At 36.4% G+C, this 18,826-nt stretch overlaps 1 protein-coding gene across 13 annotated transcripts in view; it reads left to right on the top strand.

The window, feature by feature from the left end:
* OXR1 (oxidation resistance 1) overlaps nucleotides 1-18,826 on the top strand; it is a 355,322-nt gene that overhangs the window by 312,527 nt on the left and 23,969 nt on the right. For all 13 annotated transcript variants that reach the window (XM_072852037.1, XM_072852038.1, XM_072852039.1 and 10 more), the window contains 2 exons: nucleotides 3,256-3,424; nucleotides 6,563-6,725. In XM_072852037.1, the coding sequence (XP_072708138.1) occupies nucleotides 3,256-3,424; nucleotides 6,563-6,725 (332 nt within the window). The remainder of the gene's footprint in view (nucleotides 1-3,255; nucleotides 3,425-6,562; nucleotides 6,726-18,826) is intronic.

Below are 18,826 nucleotides of genomic sequence, written 5' to 3'. Positions count from 1 at the left end.
AAAGTCTTTTGAAGTTACTCAATTCATATTAAAAAAAATGCTGTGTTTTTTTAAAGTAACTTAAAGATGTTTCTGTATGTATTTGATTTTGCTTTTTAAAAAATTCATAGGTCACTTTCTGGTGCCTTATCATCTTACTAATGGAGATAAACTAGTTTTAATTGTGCAATATTTTGGGGGCCAGAAAGAAAACATATCTATAATGCCTGTCACAAACTAATAGATTATATGTGAAGTGCATTTGAAGGTCAAATTGTTTATGTTCATTATTAAAAATTGAGATTGTATTGAATAGAGAGGAGTATTCTTCGTTTGACAGAAATTCATCTTACACTCCAGAATCTGATATGATAGTTTTGGGTGGTTGGTTTTTTTTCCTCCTTCTGTTAAGGAAGTAACTGAATTTTGAAATTTGAAGCAGATTAATAATTGTATCATTCTGTGATAAGTTTGGCTTTTATGCCTTAAATAGTAGAGGAAATCCTCTGGCAAAAATGTCAGCTAGCAGTAGTTGCTGGTTGTAACTTTTAAAAAATTCAAGCACCAAGTGTTTGCCACAAATGCTGCTTTTCTTACAATTGAGTATTATTTGTAATTCAGTTGTATTAGATGCTTTAGTTTTGTTGGTTTTCTGGAAGATGTTATCATTGAGTGACTGCAGGTTTTTCATGCGTGATGTGGTCTGTACAGTCACAGAGTATATTCATATATAATCAAAAAAGTATCTGCATACAGTCAGACAGCGGAGTGCTGGCTAGAAACCTTCACGTGGTGTTACAGTCTCACTGAAGGTTGTGGGGGTAAAATAGAAAAAAATTTTTTTTTAAAAAAAGCACAGGTTACTTTTTGGAGATTTGTGCCAATGACTTCAGTCCAACTTCAGTTGGCATTATTGTATGTCTCTTATTCTTGCATGTTGTATTAGCAGAATGCAAATAAAACAGTAAATTATGGATTAGTATTTCTCAATCTAGATAGATTTGGTGAAGCTTCTACTGGCTTTGTCTACAGGCAAGTTTAAATAGAGCCAAGGTAAAAGCATAGATCTATTGCTTAACTCTTGAAGGTTGTCAAAGACTAAATATGACAGACCTATTAACAGTAGGTCACTAAAACACTAGGTCATTAAAAAATTGAAACACTGTAAACACTTTATAATATCCTGTCTATCAGACTAAAACTCTGAAGTAGTCCTACTATGAGTTTTGTATCATTAAGTTACCTAGATAGTCTTTTTATCTCCTGCATATAGCAAGGACTTCGTTGAATTTGTTCTCTTTTGTGGGAGTTTTGAGCATCTAGTTTTTTGGGAACTACCATTTCTTGATCTTTGCAGAGGTCAAATGTTTCTGAGTTTGGAATTAATGATTGATTTGCTCTGAATGTTGAACAGGTGATGCAATGCGAGTTGGTAACTATGAGTAGACTAGAATAGCTAAAAAGGTCTCCCTTGGAGGTTTTTTTATAACTCAGGGCTCTCTTATATTCTCTTCTATTTTTATGGACACTTATGTTAACCAGTGGACTGAAATAAAAGCTAGATGTAGCTGATACTTTGGAGAAATTGTAATGGTCTGTAGTTTTGTGTGTGTATAAACGAGCTGAAATCTCATTAAAGATAACATGTCTGTTTGCTGCTTAGTTAGCTGGATATTGGCAGAGATTGAAAGGCGGGGGGGGAAAGAGCCACACAATAGCCATTACTAAAATATTTTTTTCTGATTAATTCTGTGTCAAATACAGAAAAATATATTGGAGAACACACCAAAAAAGAGCATCTTAAATACTCCTTTTGAGATTTGGGGGCAGGGCTAAATTGTTTGTTTTCATTCTCTCTGCTAGCTGGAACTATAATCTCACTCGTTTTTCTTTTTTAAGGTATGGTACAAATCCCACTTCTCTGAGCACTAGGTCAGAGAAGTTCTAAACTGCTGCATGTGAAGGACCAAAATCCCAAATATCAGATTATGTTAAGAGTACTTCTCTAACACTGCCACAAAGTTCATGTGCCAGTCCTATGAAACAGGGGGCTTTTTGTTTATTTTGGGTTCTTTTTGGTTTGGGTGGTTTTTTTATCTGACAATTTACCTTTGAGCTTACAGATTTATAAAATACTTCCAAATCATGCATATTATGACTATTCTACCATACTGTATACTGCAGGTATAATTCTAAAATGCTGTAACTGAAAATTAGGAGGCACACATTTAAATATTTACTGAAAAAAATATTATTTTGTGGAACAATGCTGTTCTAAACTTTATGGTGAAAATCTGATTGAGGAAAACATACAGTAGAGATGCTTATAGATCAAGAAGGTGATGTTTTCTGTGCTTAGAGTATCTGTATTCTGCATGGATACTGAAGGAGAAATTCAGTTGTAAAGGAAAAGATGAGTGTCCTAGAAAATTGGAACATATTTGTATGTACGTGTAACACCGGAGGTAGGATAAATCCTTTGTTGTCATAGCAGATCATAAGAACTCTTAAATTTACATTTTCTTTCCTTGCTTTAAAACGTCTCTTGTGGCTGGAGCTCATGTTCTAGGATTTGGGCAATTAATCTAGCAAAGAAACAATTTCGAGAAGGCTTCTTCCTTTGCCTTGTGCTGACTAGACAATCCAGACCTTGAGGGTAATCATATAATTCTATTAGTTCAATTAAATATACTACTGGAGGGAAAAATCCCGTACCACAACACCCTGTATACTTCATCCTGAAGTGGTACTAACACCTTTGAAGTGTTTGATATAGCTAACAAATTAAAATTCATCTCAATCCTCTATTAGTAGTGCCAGAACCTTTCTTTTTTAAATGAAAAGTAACTAATGAACAGCTTTGACATATGTGAATCAAGCCGAAGTACTTATTTAACTCTGTATCTTTTGCATGTATATGGAATATCTTTTTAACAGTGGGAGGTTTGTCTGATTCAGTGTTGAGGGATATGCATTGAGAATACCTTCTGAAATACTTTCAAGCATGGATGAAAGGCTATCATAATGGGATCTGGGGTTGGAAGCAGAAATGAATGTTAGAATTATTCAAATGTGTTGTACTCTGAAGTTAATTCTGCTGATGCAATTTATGTAATAATAAAAACCAGATAATTATTACTACCTATGTTACCTCATCTCCTATTACTTATTTATATATATGTCCTATATACGTGTATTGCCTAATACAAAATTGGCTAATAATTTTGTTAAGCTCTTTTGTACATTGTGGATAGCTTACTTTTTCTTTACTAATAGGTTCTTCTCTTACGAAAGAAAAAAGACGGCATCGATCTCACAAGTTTCTGTGTCTCAGGGTTGGAAAACCCATGAGAAAAACATTTGTTTCACAAGCAAGTGCATCAATGCAACAGTATGCACAGAGGGATAAAAAACATGAGTACTGGTTTGCTGTTCCACAAGAAAGGTAAGAAGGGGCAGACTGTAAAAATCAACACTTTCCAGTAGGTCTTTGAGTTTTGGTGTTGTTTTTTTTTTTTCACCATTCAAAATTTTTCAGTGACTGTGTCTATAAAACAACACAAAAAAGGGTCAACAACTGAGAATATTGATGACTGGCTTGTACTTAACTCTGGAATACCTCATTACCATACTGAAGCTGTACTGATTTACTTCAGTTACTTGTAGGTTCAGCCAGTAGTTTCTCATGGTATTATTTAGGCTTGTGTTTGTAGCAAAGAATCAAGTAAGTAATATCTAGTGAAGGAAGTGAGTTCTGCAACAAAGTTTTTATTGCCATTATCTGTGCTTCCCGTTATTTGGAAACTTTCTAAAAATTCTCTCTGCTTCTTAGAGCTCTGAGTTCAGAAGAGCTAGCTGGGACTCTTTTGTCTTATCTTTATATATGGAACATAAAACTTTTCCAGGAAGCAACTGAAACATATCTACCAGAAAAATATCTAAATTTGTTGCAGTGATTCAAAGACATGAGATGTCCGTGCTCACTCACTGGTAAAGTCTTGAATTCTTAAATGATCTTTTACTGCTAGGAAACTGTGACTTATTTTCTAGTTGAATGTGATTTTGGGGGGTATTGGAGATTATTATATCCTTGTCAGAAGAGGGGGGAAAAAGGAAAGAAACAACAACAAAAAACTATCAGCTATCATCTTGTATAAATACTTACACACAATGATCAAGTCACTTTTCCATCTTTTCTTTTGAGCTGAATGGCATAGCATGTCCAGTTGGGGCACTGCAGTTGAGGACAGATATGGATCAGTTGGAGAGAGTCCAGAGGAAAGCAGCAAGACTAATTAATGCCTAGAAAGTGTAACATATAAAGAAAATTAGAAGTAAGTGGGGTTCTTTAATCTAAAGGAGAAAAGGTTGATTACAAACATAAAATCATTTCATACTTAAAAGTTGGCTGCAACAAGAAAGGCAGTATTGTTTTTTCATGTCCACTGTGAATGGAGATGTGTAATGGACTGAAATTAGATCAAAATATTTGAGTTTTCCAACAGGGAGAATTGAGTCTATGCTAGTGCATCACTAAACTGCTTTTAAACATCACCCCCGCTTACCCTAAGTGGTGGAGATTATGCAATTTCTTGAGACAAATGTCTGTCACACTGATTCTGGTATAGCTAATCCTGTCTGGGCCAGGTGACCTTTTGTGGTTACAGTCAACTCAAATTTTCTTGTTTTATTCATACCATATTTAATTTGAAAACAGGTAAATGTTTCACATATGACAATGATGTCTAGGTCAGCTAATTAAAATTATTACTGTCTCTTGGTTCATTTTCTAATGTAGCAGAGCAAGTACTTATCTTCAGCATAAAGCAGAATTTATCACCTAGTTCAGAAGAAATAGTTCTTAGTTTACAGTCTGTGTCTGATCTCCTTGGAAATTACTCCACCTATGAAGGGTTTCTCTCTCTAACTGCATGGGGAATTAGTAATCTGTTCTTTATCCATCCAGTGTGTGTCCTATGTTTTTGTACACAAAAAGTCACATGTGGTGGTAGTGGGGTGTTTGTTTTCTTAATTCAGTGTTAACCTTGCTGAGTGCTACTCTGCATAGGTCAAAATATTTAGTGCCAACCCAGTTGTCTTTGTCACCTAGTGGTAAGAAAGAGGAAAAAGTAGGTATCTGACAAACCTGCATTATTTCAGTGTTCTTAATTTCAAATGAGCCAGTCTGGGAAGGAGTGTCTTAGAGTTCCTTAAACATAGTTTTATTTGCTTTTTTAACTGCTATAATTATACACAATTTCAAGTTCTTAAAAAGTTAAAATCGGGATTTTTTTTTTTATTTTCCTACTTGTAAGACTTTTTAAAATTGACACCTCGTTCAGTGCATGAGGAGCCTGCAGCTTCTTCTTCTGACTTTGTCATAGACCTTATCTAGCCTTATGCATTGGAAATGTTTTATTCTCTCTTACTGTCAGAGAAAGGTTTGTTTGTTTGCATGTTTTTTCCTTTCATCAATGTTATCCAGGAACCTTAATTTTAACAAAGGTGACTTTAAATAACTGACTCTGTTCAGAGACTATTATTACATACCTGTGTGCTACATCCTTTTAGACATAGAGGCATGTGAAGATTATAGCTGGCGTTTTGAGAGCCTTTGCTGCTCTGTATGTCTTGCTGTTCTTCCAGTATTCAGTTTTGCAAGGATTGGGGCGGGAAGTCCAAATATTGTTCTTCATGCTAATCTGGTATGCAGATTCACTGTAGCAAATATCTCTGAAGAGAGACATAAGGAATATTCAAATTCTTGGTAACCAGAGCCATAAAGCTCTAGCTCTGAAGCTGTCTTTTCCATGATGAAGACGTAGTGGATTCATTGCACATCCTTTTTCTAAATGCTCCATCTGTGCACCCATAGGAAATGCTTAAACAGTATAGATTGACATCTATTAGGATTGTAAATAACTTTATTCTGGGAATTTGGGCATTTTGTTCTTCCAAACTGGAGAACCATGCCATTTGTGGCAGATAACTTAAAAGGAGGTAACTTTGAATCTTGGGACTTACTGCAGTTAGAATAGTCTGTAGTTTATGATCTAGCTATATATATATATGCATACTTTCAGCCTTATTTCCTTATATCTGTAGTAATTCTCACAGTCTGTATAATTTTGGTTACATGTCTTTGGAGTGTTCAGCTCTTCTTCAGGTATGGGGAAAACAGACATGCAGACATTTTTAAATTCCAATTTTGTTTATGCTTTTATGTAACGCTTTTTAAATAAAATAAAAAAATCTTAGTGTTTTATTTTGGAAGTTATTTAAATTATAAACAGAGGTTTCCAACAGGACAGAAGTGGTTGAAGGACCATACTTGTATATGAAAACACAGTTAGTCAACTGCCAACTTGTTTCCTGTTTTTCCTCCAGTGTCAGCTTCATATAATTAAAAAGAAAAAAAAAATACTAACTAGCTTTTTTCAAATGTGTCTCTAATATCTAGTAAAACATGAAATAGTAAGTATTTTCATTTTAACCTTAAATACTTCATAATTATTAGACATGACCCAAAAGATCACAAACTTACCTTGTTTTTCTTTTCTGTATCATTACTTGACTTCTCTAGGACAGATCATTTGTATGTCTTCTTTATCCAGTGGAGTCCAGAGATATATGCAGAAGATAATGGGGAATCTCTTCGGGAACCTGGATTTATAGTGGTAAAAAAGAAGGAAGAGCCTGAAAATAGTGAAGAATCTACTACTGAAGATGCTGCTAAAGAGTGGGAGGTAAGGAAGAACAGTGTCAAAGATTATTATTTTTTTTTTTAATACTTTCATAGTAATATGGTTAAAATAGTGTTAAATCCTTTCCAATAAGAAAAACAAAGCAATGTGCTTTATTAGTCTGCTTATTATGACCATGACTGTTTAATTTATGCCATCCTAATGCTTTGCTCTAACATCAGTTCAGGGCAACATTTCACAATTACAAGTCATTTTTGTATGGAGCAGATTGTAACTTAAAACTCAGAGTTAAAAGGAATGTGAGTACAGCAAAGAAGTTGCAACTTTGATGAAGCAGACTTAGTTTTCAGTCAAGTAAACTGACAGTTTTCTGATATTTATTATTCCTGTATCTAGAATGTTTGAATACTTATTGGTAAGTCTCAAAACAGGGATGAGAGAACAAAAAAGGAAAATTAATCTATTAATGACATGTTTTTCCAATAATCCAGTAATTAACTTCTCAGTTGTAACTTCTTCATACATTAAGATACTGTTGCATGGATTTTAGTAATATACTGTACTGTAACTGGAACTATCTATTTTTTATAACAAACACATTTCTTCCATGTGAATCTGTGTCCACTGTGTTTCTATGGACACATCTTTACATGTCTACATGGTGTTTTGTAGTGTACATACAGTTAAAGCACTTGTAGTCTTGTGCATTCAAGTGTCAGTCAAAAGTTTGATGATTCTTGTCATATATATATTGTAGAAGTATCCCATCAGCACTGTTTAACTTGAGTCTCAGGACAGCAATTGCAATCTCTGACTGTAAGACTGATTTTTTTTTTTTTTTTAATTTATTTTTCTTCCCTCTCCCCCCACCCCACAATGGAGCATGTTGAAATTAAGGAAGTGTGTACTTGTGTTTTATGTAGAGTGTAAAAGAAATTTTTAAAAACTGCAATAGTCTAACTACAGGTAACAGTTTTCTTCTTCGCTCCAAAACTTAGAATCATAGAACTCTGACTTCAAACTTCTCACTTACTTAGCCGAAGTATTAGGCTGTGGTTACAAAACACTGTCTCTGCAGCTCGGTGATTTTGCATGGAGCATTTTTGCTTTGAGACATTGAAATGAGTATCATAAAAGCATGTCTTTTGAATCTTCATGTTTCCAGCATATATATTGCTCTAGTATTTTTACCAGCAATGTATTTTGGTGTTGACTCTTGCTCAAAGCCTTTATAAGTATTTGACGTTTTAAAACTTGGCCTTTCAGAACACGGGGATCAGTGGCAAGTGATCAATATTATGGTTTAAGGCACAGTATGTTTCTCTTTTAATGACCACTTCAGTAACTTAGCACCCTAATATAATTACAGAATAATTTCCACAGAAAATAGTGTAAATTTTTATTCAGGATTAAATGTTGTAACTTTTTAGGAGGTATTTCTGAAGATAGTAGAGGCAGTCCTTTTCCTACATGTATTAAAAACTGTAAGTTACTTACTACAGAATGAGGTCGTGCCTTAAGCCTTTATTTAGGTCTCCTCTGGAAACAATTGTAGAACACGATATTTCAAAAATACCGTTATTTCCATATGTGTAGTGTGAAAATTATGTCAAGCTCGGTTCTCTTAAGATTATCAAATAATTATTTTCTGGATTTAGAAGTTAGTGTGATTAGTGAGATAACTTTTTTAAAAAAAAAAAAGATGTTATGCAAGTACAAGAAATATGCTAATGTAGTCTTCTGTGCATTTTAACTTGAGTAATGTGACTCCTTATGACTGACTTCTAGCACAAATCTGAAAGCTGTTAAAAAATAACTTTTTTATCAGAAATGTTTGACAGTACCAGATGGTTCAACCTGTCATTACATACAACTGCATTTCAGTGGCTTATAACATATGTGCTAGAAAGTATCAGTACATACAGGAAATTGTTTCTGTTGTTGTTACCCATTACTCCCGTTGAATTTCAGTCATTATTTTCAATCAATATACTTCCTTCCTTTAACCCAACAGGCTTTTTCTCTGTCAGGTCTTGATCCAGGTGTAATCTAAGATAGAGGGTGAACAGTATCATTGAAACCTTTTTGTGAGTATTGGGATGAAAAATAGGCTGCCTTCTTCAGAAAACTGATGGGAAAACTCAGGGTGGAAGGGAAATGGAAAGCAAAATCCTGATGTGTACAAATGCATCATGAAGTACTGTTGATTTATCAAAAGAGTAAACTAGTGGAGTAGCTTTCTTTTTGGAAAAGTGCTCTCTCTGCTATTATTGTACAGTATCTTAAAACTGGAGAAACAGGGAAGAGGATTAATGGGTAACCCAGGTGTGGTGCTCTGAGACAGCTTTTGCTTCTTTGATAGTCCTATCTTAACACATTCAGCTGCAGCTTTTTATCTAGAGACTTTAAGGAAGTACTGTGCTTTTTTTAGTGGAAAAGGAATTATGGGAAGAAGGAACAAGGAAAAGCAAAGATCAGTAATGTATGAAACAAGTAGTAGGGGTTGGTTTATAAGTTTATTAAATGAATCAATGAATAGGACTCTGAACTTACTCCAATTTTTCATCTGCTTATGCTTTCTTCTACCTGTATACAGAGTAGTCTATTTCCTATCAGCCTTTTCCCTGAAGTAATCCAGTAGATACAACCTCAGCTGATCTAGTAGCAAAGAGATCAAGACTCCTGCTGTCATATTAAACACTGGTTTGATCAAATACTGCACCGTATGAAGTGTCCAAAAAAAATAAAATCCAGGGAATCCTTTAGCTGACTCTTTTTGTATTGTATGCTACACATTTAATAGGTAACTGACTTATTAGAAATAACCATGAATCTACTACTATCTAACATTACCATCAGTAAAGGTGACTAATTCATAGTCATCAGTTACTTAGAGTTTAAAACAAACTCTGTGTGGGGTACCTCATAGCTCCTGTTGCTGATGGGGTTCCTCAGTACCTGCCATCCCAAGAGGCCTCTGCCTGTCCCGTTGACAAAGCTCTCTAAAAAGGATACTTTTTCACTTAAGATCAGTCTGTGCTAAAGACTTGTCTCTGGTGTCCGCTAGAAATGAATAGACAAGAATTTTATTTTATATTTTATGTAAGAAATGAAACTGTGCTGCTAGGTTCTTGGTGGTGTTATCCCCATCCATTTTCCTCAAGTATCTCTTTTACCTTCTTGTACTTAAGTGAATGGGCATACACCAAGGAAGAGGGTGTTTTGGGTTGTGTGGGGGTTTTTGTTTTTTTGTGTGGTGGTTTTATTTTTGGGTTTTTTGTGTTTTTACCATCTCTACTGAGCCTTGGGGGTTAGAAGTATATTTAACATGGTATTCTTTTTTTTTTCTTTAGTGTGTGTAAGTTCAAGTGCTAATGGTTTTCTTTATCTGTTAGCACAAATAATTAATAATGTTTAGAAACCTGTGTGTTGATAAACAAATGCTTTCTCCAAAGCATATTCTGTACTTGCATCTAAACATGGCAAGATTTGACAGCAAGCTGACTGTTTCTGTTGTGCAGTGCCTCGGAAACAACTTCCATTGGTACTTTATGGTCTAATTTTGTTTCCTTTTTAAGTTCAAGTTGTATATATGGGTAATGTGTATAGAAATTAATGACGTAGTGTTAAAGCGCTTGCTGTTAGATAGCTGATGATGCATTAACATCATTTTGGTGCCAGTTAGTACCACAGATTAAAAGCATTACAGAGTTGTCAGCTGGTGTTGGTAAATGCATGGTACCACAGTATTTGAAAGCAGGGATGGGTCCTCAAGCACTGCTAATAGGATTGGTCTTACGTTTGAAGAAGTTTAAGATGAGTGAAAAGGAAAAACTGCTTGAATTCTCCTAGTCTCCAAATCCTGGTTGAGACATGAGTTTTCAAGTAGCACAACTATTTACTATTTCTGTAAAATAACTGATAATAGTTTCTCATGGCTGCATAAAAGTTTGCTTTTCTAAGAGAAGTGTTGTTGACATTCCCTGTAAAGGATAAATGTTATTCCATTGCATATACATTGTATATTTTAAAAAAACAAAAACAAACAAAAAACCCCCAACAGATTAGAGCACAAATTATGAACCACGCTTGGTCATAGAACAACTGGAAGAAAGATTATGAGAAATGCTGCCCAGTATGCATTTTTCTGTAACCTTTCTTGCAGACTCTAACTTTTTTAATTCAGGAAAAAATCTGCACTCTTTAAAAAAAAAAAAAAAAAAAAAAAGAAGAGGTGGAGGTGGGAAGTGATATCTCTGTGATTCATCAGTTCCAGAAATTCCAATTATCCCGTTATTCTACTATTGTTTTCCTAAAATGGATTGTAAAACCTTGACGGGCTTGTTTCCACTGCTGTTGCTATATGAAGTGGCAGGTGGCATTTTGAAGTTGACCATTGGCGGAAAAAGACATGGAAAACAAGTACTCATGTAAAATGTCATTAACCATATCAGGGATCTAGTATAGAGTTAAATGAGGTAAATCAACTTTCCAATAAACTTGTGTACACATAAAGTGTGCTGATAAGCTCAAATATTTTTCTACGGAAGTTGGCATGGACATGTAAATAATCCCATTAAAATATTTAGAGAATCAGTTTACCGTATCTGGGAAGGAAGGACAACTGAAACTAATTTTCCAAGCAAGGTTTTTACAGTTTTAATAATGCTAGATACAAAGGAAAGTGCTGTGCTCTAACAATTCAGTACAGGGAGGAGGGCATTAGGGAGGAAACAATGGAAATGACTACTTGCGTAAGAAACAGTGCATAAAGGAGAAATGACACAATTTGTGCTTTCCCATGCGAGTTTTATCATAAAATTATTGCACCTTCTATTTGTATCTAACTAAAGGACTAGTTGGTCTCTTGGGGGGGAGGGGGAGAAGGAAAAGAAATTATACAGATCAAAATACCTTAATTTGCTATTTATTGCTTCATCTGTTGGTCTGTGAAGCTAATTCTCAAAGAATACAACAGATCAAGTCCCTTTATTGTTCAAGGAATGTTATTAACTTTAAGTAGTTAACTTTTTTGATAGGGAGCTGGAAAACTGGGATGCACCATTATATTGACTGTATGTGTATAAATACATTTTTTATTTCTGTATGTGATAATGACTTATTGACATAGACTGCTCATCTAGCTTTAGATTGCAGATTTGAACCTGGAACAATCAAAACAATATCTATGTAAGGTACTACAGCTGTTAAATGTCTTTATCATCATGTAATATTGGAAATACAGGATTTATGCTGCATGGATCAGATCTCTGGTCATCAGACAGAGTATTGATGGAAAAAAAATAATTACTGAGTGTGGCCACAGCTAAATGTTTCAGAGGCATTAAAGAAATTTCATCTTGGGCACTTGTGAAGAAATCAGTTAAGCAAATCAGTTCCTATTTAAACCTGAAATCTGATAAGGAAACAGAAATTGCTCTGTACTAGAATAATCCTTAATTATTTAAAGTGTTGATTGTTCTTTCTCCCCTCTGCTTCCCTCTGTCATTTGGTCTTATTTATTGGTATTATTCAGGATAGAGTCATACTTCAGGTCCACATAAATCTAAATACTCATCCACAAGATATTTGAAAACAGGAAATTTATTGTCTTAGGACCTGCAAGCTGGTCTTAAAGTAGTTGGAAGCTCATCTGTTTTATTGTTTCCATTAGCTTTTCAATTGTTTGGAAAATATAGAAAATGAGTTTGATGTAAAGCTGTCTAGAAATTAACTTCCAAAACGAAGCATGAGTTCACAGATATTTGCAAATTATTTTTGCCACATTCACTGGGTCATGTTCTGGACTTGCATTTCATAATCATTACCTTTGGTTTTGCATATTAAGCGTCTGTAGAAAATATAGATACAGTGCTTCTGGAAAGCAGTACTCTGTAGTAACTCTCACTTGTCAAACTGAATTTCAGTTGGAACTTTAGACATGGTTTGAAAAAAATTTGCTAGATCAAGCCATTAGTTGCAGATGAAGTTCTGCCTTCATGAAATGGTACGTGAGTTAGATAGTCAACATTTCAACATTAAAAAAACCTGTAACTTCTGGAGGGTCTAGAAATTCTATTTCTATGTATTTGTAGAAACATGAAGATCACAAACAGTGATTATGTCTCCTGCCTCCTGGTCAGGTAACATGTGAGGAAGATTTTTCAAGATTGAAGTATTGGACATAAGTGCTTAAGTTCTTCAGTGGATCTGGACTGTTACCTACAACATTTCTATATTAAAATGGGCATTTCAGTTTCAGTATGCACTGCTGTCTTAAGTTTCTGTATTCTTAATCATGTTTGGTTCCATTTCCTACTCTATACTTCAGTGCTTTGATGCTGGTGAGACAGCTGCTTGTTGTGTCTTGCGTTTTAAAATGTGGTATGAGCATAATGCTGTATGACAAGCTGGATAATACTGGATCAGCAGAGAGAAGAGGAAGCCTGGAAGTTGTAGGCTTCTTGAATGAAACAGTGCACACAATGTGTAAAGATGCATCACATTAACAGTCCTCAAAATAAGAATATTTTTCCAATATGTTTCTTGAAAGGTTGTCTCTTTATGATAGTATATTGGATATACAAGCTAGATCATTGTTTGGTTTTTACATCATGCATTGTCTGTTAAGAAATTGGATATGTCACTATGCAGGTGTTGCTGTGCTTTAGCAAGCATGTTTAATAGGCTTTGCTCTTGTACTGGAGGACGAGAATCTCTTGAATTTCATCAGCCATGTGCAATACTAGAAATGTTTCTGTTAAATTAATTTCTTGTGATTGAAGAGAGAGACTCTGGTGCACATTAACATAATGCAATGTCCTTTGTAGAGATGAGTAACTTCAATTCTTGCTTTTGAAATTAACTTGAGCAAATATTGTACTCTCTCTCAACTTCATGCATGGCATATTTCTTGCTTTGCTCTATCTATTTTCTCTAGTTAATCTCTTTGGAATCTATTTATAACTTGTAAGTGAAAATTCAGATGTTTTCACTAGTTGGAGTTGTCCTGTGGTTCGAATCATGAATGTGGAATTGTAACTGATGGTTATTTCATGTATCTAAGAGAACTGGGGCAGTCCCTCTCTGCTAAGAGTTGAAGCAGAACTATTCAGCTAAAAAGCTTGTGCTTTTGAGACTCTTAATGACTTTCAGTGTACCTTTGAAAATCCTGAGGAAAATTTTGTGGATGGAAAAATGCTGCTTTTTTTTTTTTTCCCCTTCCCCTAAGGTGTTGAAAGGAAACAAAGGATGGCTTCTCAAATTAGACTTCCTTTCTTATGGAAACATTATCAGCCAGCTAAGCAGCTGTGCCAGTCCTCGTTGTACTGGATACCCCAGGAGGTGGCTTTTGTACTGCTTAGTGTGTTCCTTGTAGCAGGAAAGGGGGAAGGGATCAGACCTCAGTTAACTGTAATCCCCTGTTAGCTTCACCTCCAACAACTTTTACAAAGATCCAGTTGTTCTGGAAGAAAAAGTAGTAGTTTTGCTTAGGAGGCAGTACCTGGTTTTTATTTTTTTATTTTTCAATTGCATTCTAACTTCATTACTCTTGAACTTGGCACTCTTTCCTTAGTCATCTGAAAGGCTTTTTGTACCAAATAGAACTTGTCTGCCTCTTATTAAAGATAAACCAGACCTTAATTCAGCTGACTTTTGTATGCCTTATATCATTAAAATACGAAACTGCCTTTCTTTCACCTAGTGGGATTCCTTCCAAAGATGACAATTTAGGTGGCCTGAGCATCTAAATTTAGGTGTCTTCCTAATTTTGAAGTTTTTGGTAACTTATATCCTAAAACTATAATACAAGGAGTAAACATACAGAATGTACATCTCTTACCAGAGCTGTAAAATGCTATTCTATATTTTAAAAAAATAAATAAGACTATAAGAGTTTATAATTCTAGAGTTGTTTTCTGTCATTATACTAATGTGTATTGAAACTACACTATTTTAAACACTACTTGAGGCCGCTTTCAGTTTTTTCTTTTGGGCTCTTTGGTGATGGGAGTTTTTATTATAGTCTGTGAAACGTGCCTGTTAGATGTAAATAGCAATCTCATCTTTTTAAAAATACATTCTAACAGGTAGATAGGCTACTGAAAGTGAAACTGATGTCATTGCTTGTTGATTTGTTTGTTGCCAGGCAAACCAATACAACAGCGTAAAACCAAGCTTTCTTCTCATCAGTCAAAAATGCAAATGACTTATGAATTGCACTGAGGTACTTGAGTTATACAGTCTGTTTCCTGGGATTTATAAGTTTTTCTCAATTTTTCAGGGCTGCTTCTGAAATTGGAGTATTAAATCCTGAGAACAATCTTACTTTATACATATGCCTCCTAATCTTCTCAGGAGATGCTTGGGGATGCTTATCGTCAGTGCACCACACTTGTGGCTTTTCATCACAAAAACTGGTCACCTACATGGCCACTTCATGTGGAATCAACAGCAAGTTCTAAATAAACTGATTAATTATGTCCCCCGTCCGTCCGTCCCCCCGCTCCAGTATTTCTCTGGGCTAACCTCCCTCCCTTAAGAGGGAAGGAGCAGGGGACATCCATTACTTTTTACTAATGTAATATTGATCAAAAAGCATGCATATTAAATATAGGGATTGTAGAACTCAATATCGCAACTTTTCTATCACTGTGGTATCAGACATTGTGTTAGCTACTAGGTGAAACAGAATAATGCTATCTAATCAAACTGCAAAGATGTTCTTTCACACCCAGCATCCAGTCTTCCTACGCAAGTTTATAGAGTTATTGTCCTTACTATCCTGTTTCTAGGTTATGAGATCTTGTCAGCTGAGATCTTGTCAGCTTCCCAGCCAGCATGGGTTTATGAAAGGCAGGTCCTGCTTGACCAACCTGATCTCCTTCTATGACAAGGTGACCTGCCTAATGGATGAGGGAAATGCTGTGGATGTTGTCTATCTAGATTTCAGTAAAGCCTTTGACACCGTTTCCCACGGCATTCTCCCGGAGAAACTGGCTGCTCATGGCTTGGACGAGTATATTCTTTGCTGGGTAAAAAACTGGCTGGATGGCCAGGCCCAGAGAGCTGTGGTGAATGGAGTTTACTCCAGTTGGCGGCCAGTCACAAGCGGTGTTCCCCAGGGCTCAGTATTGGGGCCAGTCCTGTTTAATATCTTTATCAATGATCTGGACGAAGGGATCGAGTGCACCCTCAGTAAGTCTGCAGACAACACCAAGTTGTGTGGGAGTGTTGATCTGCTGGAGGGGAGGAAGGCTCTGCAGAGGGACCTGGACAGGCTGGATCGATGGGCCGAGGTCAATTGTATGAGGTTCAACAAGGCTAAGTGCTGGGTCCTGCACTTGGGCCACAACAACCCCGTGCAACGCTACAGGCTTGGGGAAGAGTGGCTGGAAAGCTGCCTGGCAGAAAAGGACCTGGGGGTGTTGGTCAACAGCCAGCTGAATATGAGCCAGCAGTGTGCCCAGGTGGCCAAGAAAGCCAATGGCATCCTGGCTTGTATCAGCAATAGCGTGGCCAGCAGGACTAGGGATGTGATCGTGCCCCTGTACTTGGCACTAGTGAGGCTGCACCTCGAAAACTGTGTTCAGTTTTGGGCCCCTCACTACAAGAGAGACATTGAGGTGCTGGAGCGTGTCCAGAGAAGGTCAATGAAGCTGGTGAAGGGTTTAGAGCACAAGTCTGATGAGGAGCGGCTGAGGGAACTGGCATTTTTTAGCCTGGAGAAAAGGAGGCTGAGGGGAGACCTTCTCGCTCTCTACAACCACCTGAAAGGAGGTTGTAGAGAGGTGGGGGTCGGTCTCTTCTCCCAGGTAACAAGTGATAGGACAAGAAGAAATGTCCTCAAGTTGCGCCAGGGGAGGTTTAGACTGGATATTAGGAAATTTTACTTCACTGAAAGGGTTGTCAAGCCTTGGAACAGGCTGCCCAGGGAAGTGGTTGAGTTGCCATCCCTGGAAGTATTTAAAAGACGTTTGGATGAGGTGCTTAGGGACATGGTGTAGTGGTGGTCTTGGTAGTGTTAGGTTTATGGTTGGACTTGATGATCTTAAAGGTCTTTTCCAACCTATACAATTCTGATATAACTTTAAATCTGGTGTGGCAAAAGGTGTAAACTAGATAATTGATTTGGAGTGAAAATAAGACATTTCATAAGTTGTATCTGTATTTGTTGGCACTCTCCTTCTTCTCTGCTGCGACTTTTTAATATTTTTTTAAGACAGATCAGTTTATTAGAAAAAAAGACATTGTGAATAACAGTTACTGAAAGGACTGTGCGCTTCTGCCTTGAACATTGATTGTGTGGAGATATTTAGCTTGGTTACAAACTAACAGTGACAATAACAAGATTGTCATTCAGTGTAATTAGATACGTTTTGATTTGCTCTGTTGTCTAGGTAGCAAATAGGTGGAAGCTCTTAAGTGTCTGCTGCTCTTCTGCATATATGTTGGGTCTGTGCCAGTACTCCTCTCTAGAATCTTTTTAATTAAGAACTTTTATGGCAAGGCATATATTAACTAGAAACAAAGTATGAGGTTCCGATTCAAATTAACAGATCAGTAATATAACCCACAAATGCACAAAAGAATAAAAGGGCGGGTTTTTTAATTAGGGGATGCTCCTGGGGTCAAGCTTCTTGTGTGGGCATTTTTCCCTGTCTAATAGAAATATATCTTCCACGAATTTGGAAAAAAGACTGCTAAAGTACTTTTACCACCCTCCTGGGGTGGAGGTCAGTCACAAGAAAAAACTTTTGCCACTTTTAGGACTGCACTGTTTCTTGGTGGTGCTCAGACTCTCCTGACCTGCTTTCCACCCACCTTCCCCCTCCAGCAGATGCTGCCAGCTGCAGGGCAGCTACTGGCTGGTGGGAATTGCTGCTGCTGGAAGACTGAACATCAAAACAGACTGGCAGGATGTCCGATAGAGAGAGTTGCTAGTGCATTTATTGCCATTAAATTTTGCAACTATAATTATGTGAAAAAGTGAGTTGTCAGATCTAACAAAGATGTTTATTGCACTCTCTTCTTTTGAGCAAGTTTTTAAAATCCTTTTGAGAAGCTCTGGGGGGAGCCAGTTTTATTTAGAGGGAAGCTAAAAACATCCAAGTTGTTTTAATTGTTTAAGGTTAAATGTTCTAGAATAAAAAATTGTGTGATGGCCCGGATTCTTTTCTTCCTCCCCCAGTTTTGGAGAAACAGTGTGTTGGCTAGTGTTAGGGAAGAATTTGGTTTTTCTGAGGGGAAAAAAAAATGGGTGGGGAAGACTGCTAAAATAGGCTGTGGGGGAGTTAGTTGTGTGGCTAGCTTTTGCTTTTTGGCTTGGAATTCACATGTCCAGAGATAGTTTGAAATAGTTTTTCTGCATACTCTCCATTCCTTTAAGATTTGCCAGACTTTGGGGGTGGGGGGGGGAGGTTGTAGCTCATATTTTATTTTTTATATTGATTGTAATTTTCTCATTTGAAGCAGTTTTAAGGCTGTCCATTTTTTGTTTTACCTCAGTATTGGCTTGCTTATTTTAAAAAAATTCAAATAAATGGGCATATGGTTTATTGTTTGAATCTTACACCATTTGACTGTGTATCTTGTGTATTATTTCAATGTCCCAGTGATAAAAGTGTTCTTACTTGCCACCTTAATAATTCTCATAAGTTGGAACAAATTGATTTTTAGAGTTACCAGCTCCTGAGGAGGCGTTTACTGAAAAGAAAAACATCTTATCCATCTGAATTACATTGAGTTAGATACTAATACAAGGTGAGGCGTTCCAGTGCACAATCTGCAGTATAGTTAGGCACAAGTTCTGGTACTGGTTTTCTGTGCTTGGGCATATTGGCTTTTAGATCAGAGGGCAACAGCATGAGTGAGCAATGTTTTAATATTGTTGTGATGCTGCCTGCTGCTGCCCTGGCCTATTTAATACTTTTACCCAGGACTCGGAGCACTGGTAAAAAACTGGGTGGTTTTTGGAGGAGGGAGGTTGAAGTCTCCAAGTGCTACTACAAAGAAATTCTCAAAAGGTTGCTGTGCATATTACTGGTGCACATGCCTGTTTACATAAACATCCTTCCTTAAGAAAAAAAAAAATTAAATCATGATTCCAAAAATACTTTATTGCTGGGACTAGCATTTAACCC

Source organism: Ciconia boyciana, chromosome 2, assembly GCF_034638445.1.
Source record: "Ciconia boyciana chromosome 2, ASM3463844v1, whole genome shotgun sequence".
NCBI lineage: Eukaryota > Metazoa > Chordata > Aves > Ciconiiformes > Ciconiidae > Ciconia > Ciconia boyciana.
This window is presented reverse-complemented; position numbering and strand designations above follow the sequence as displayed.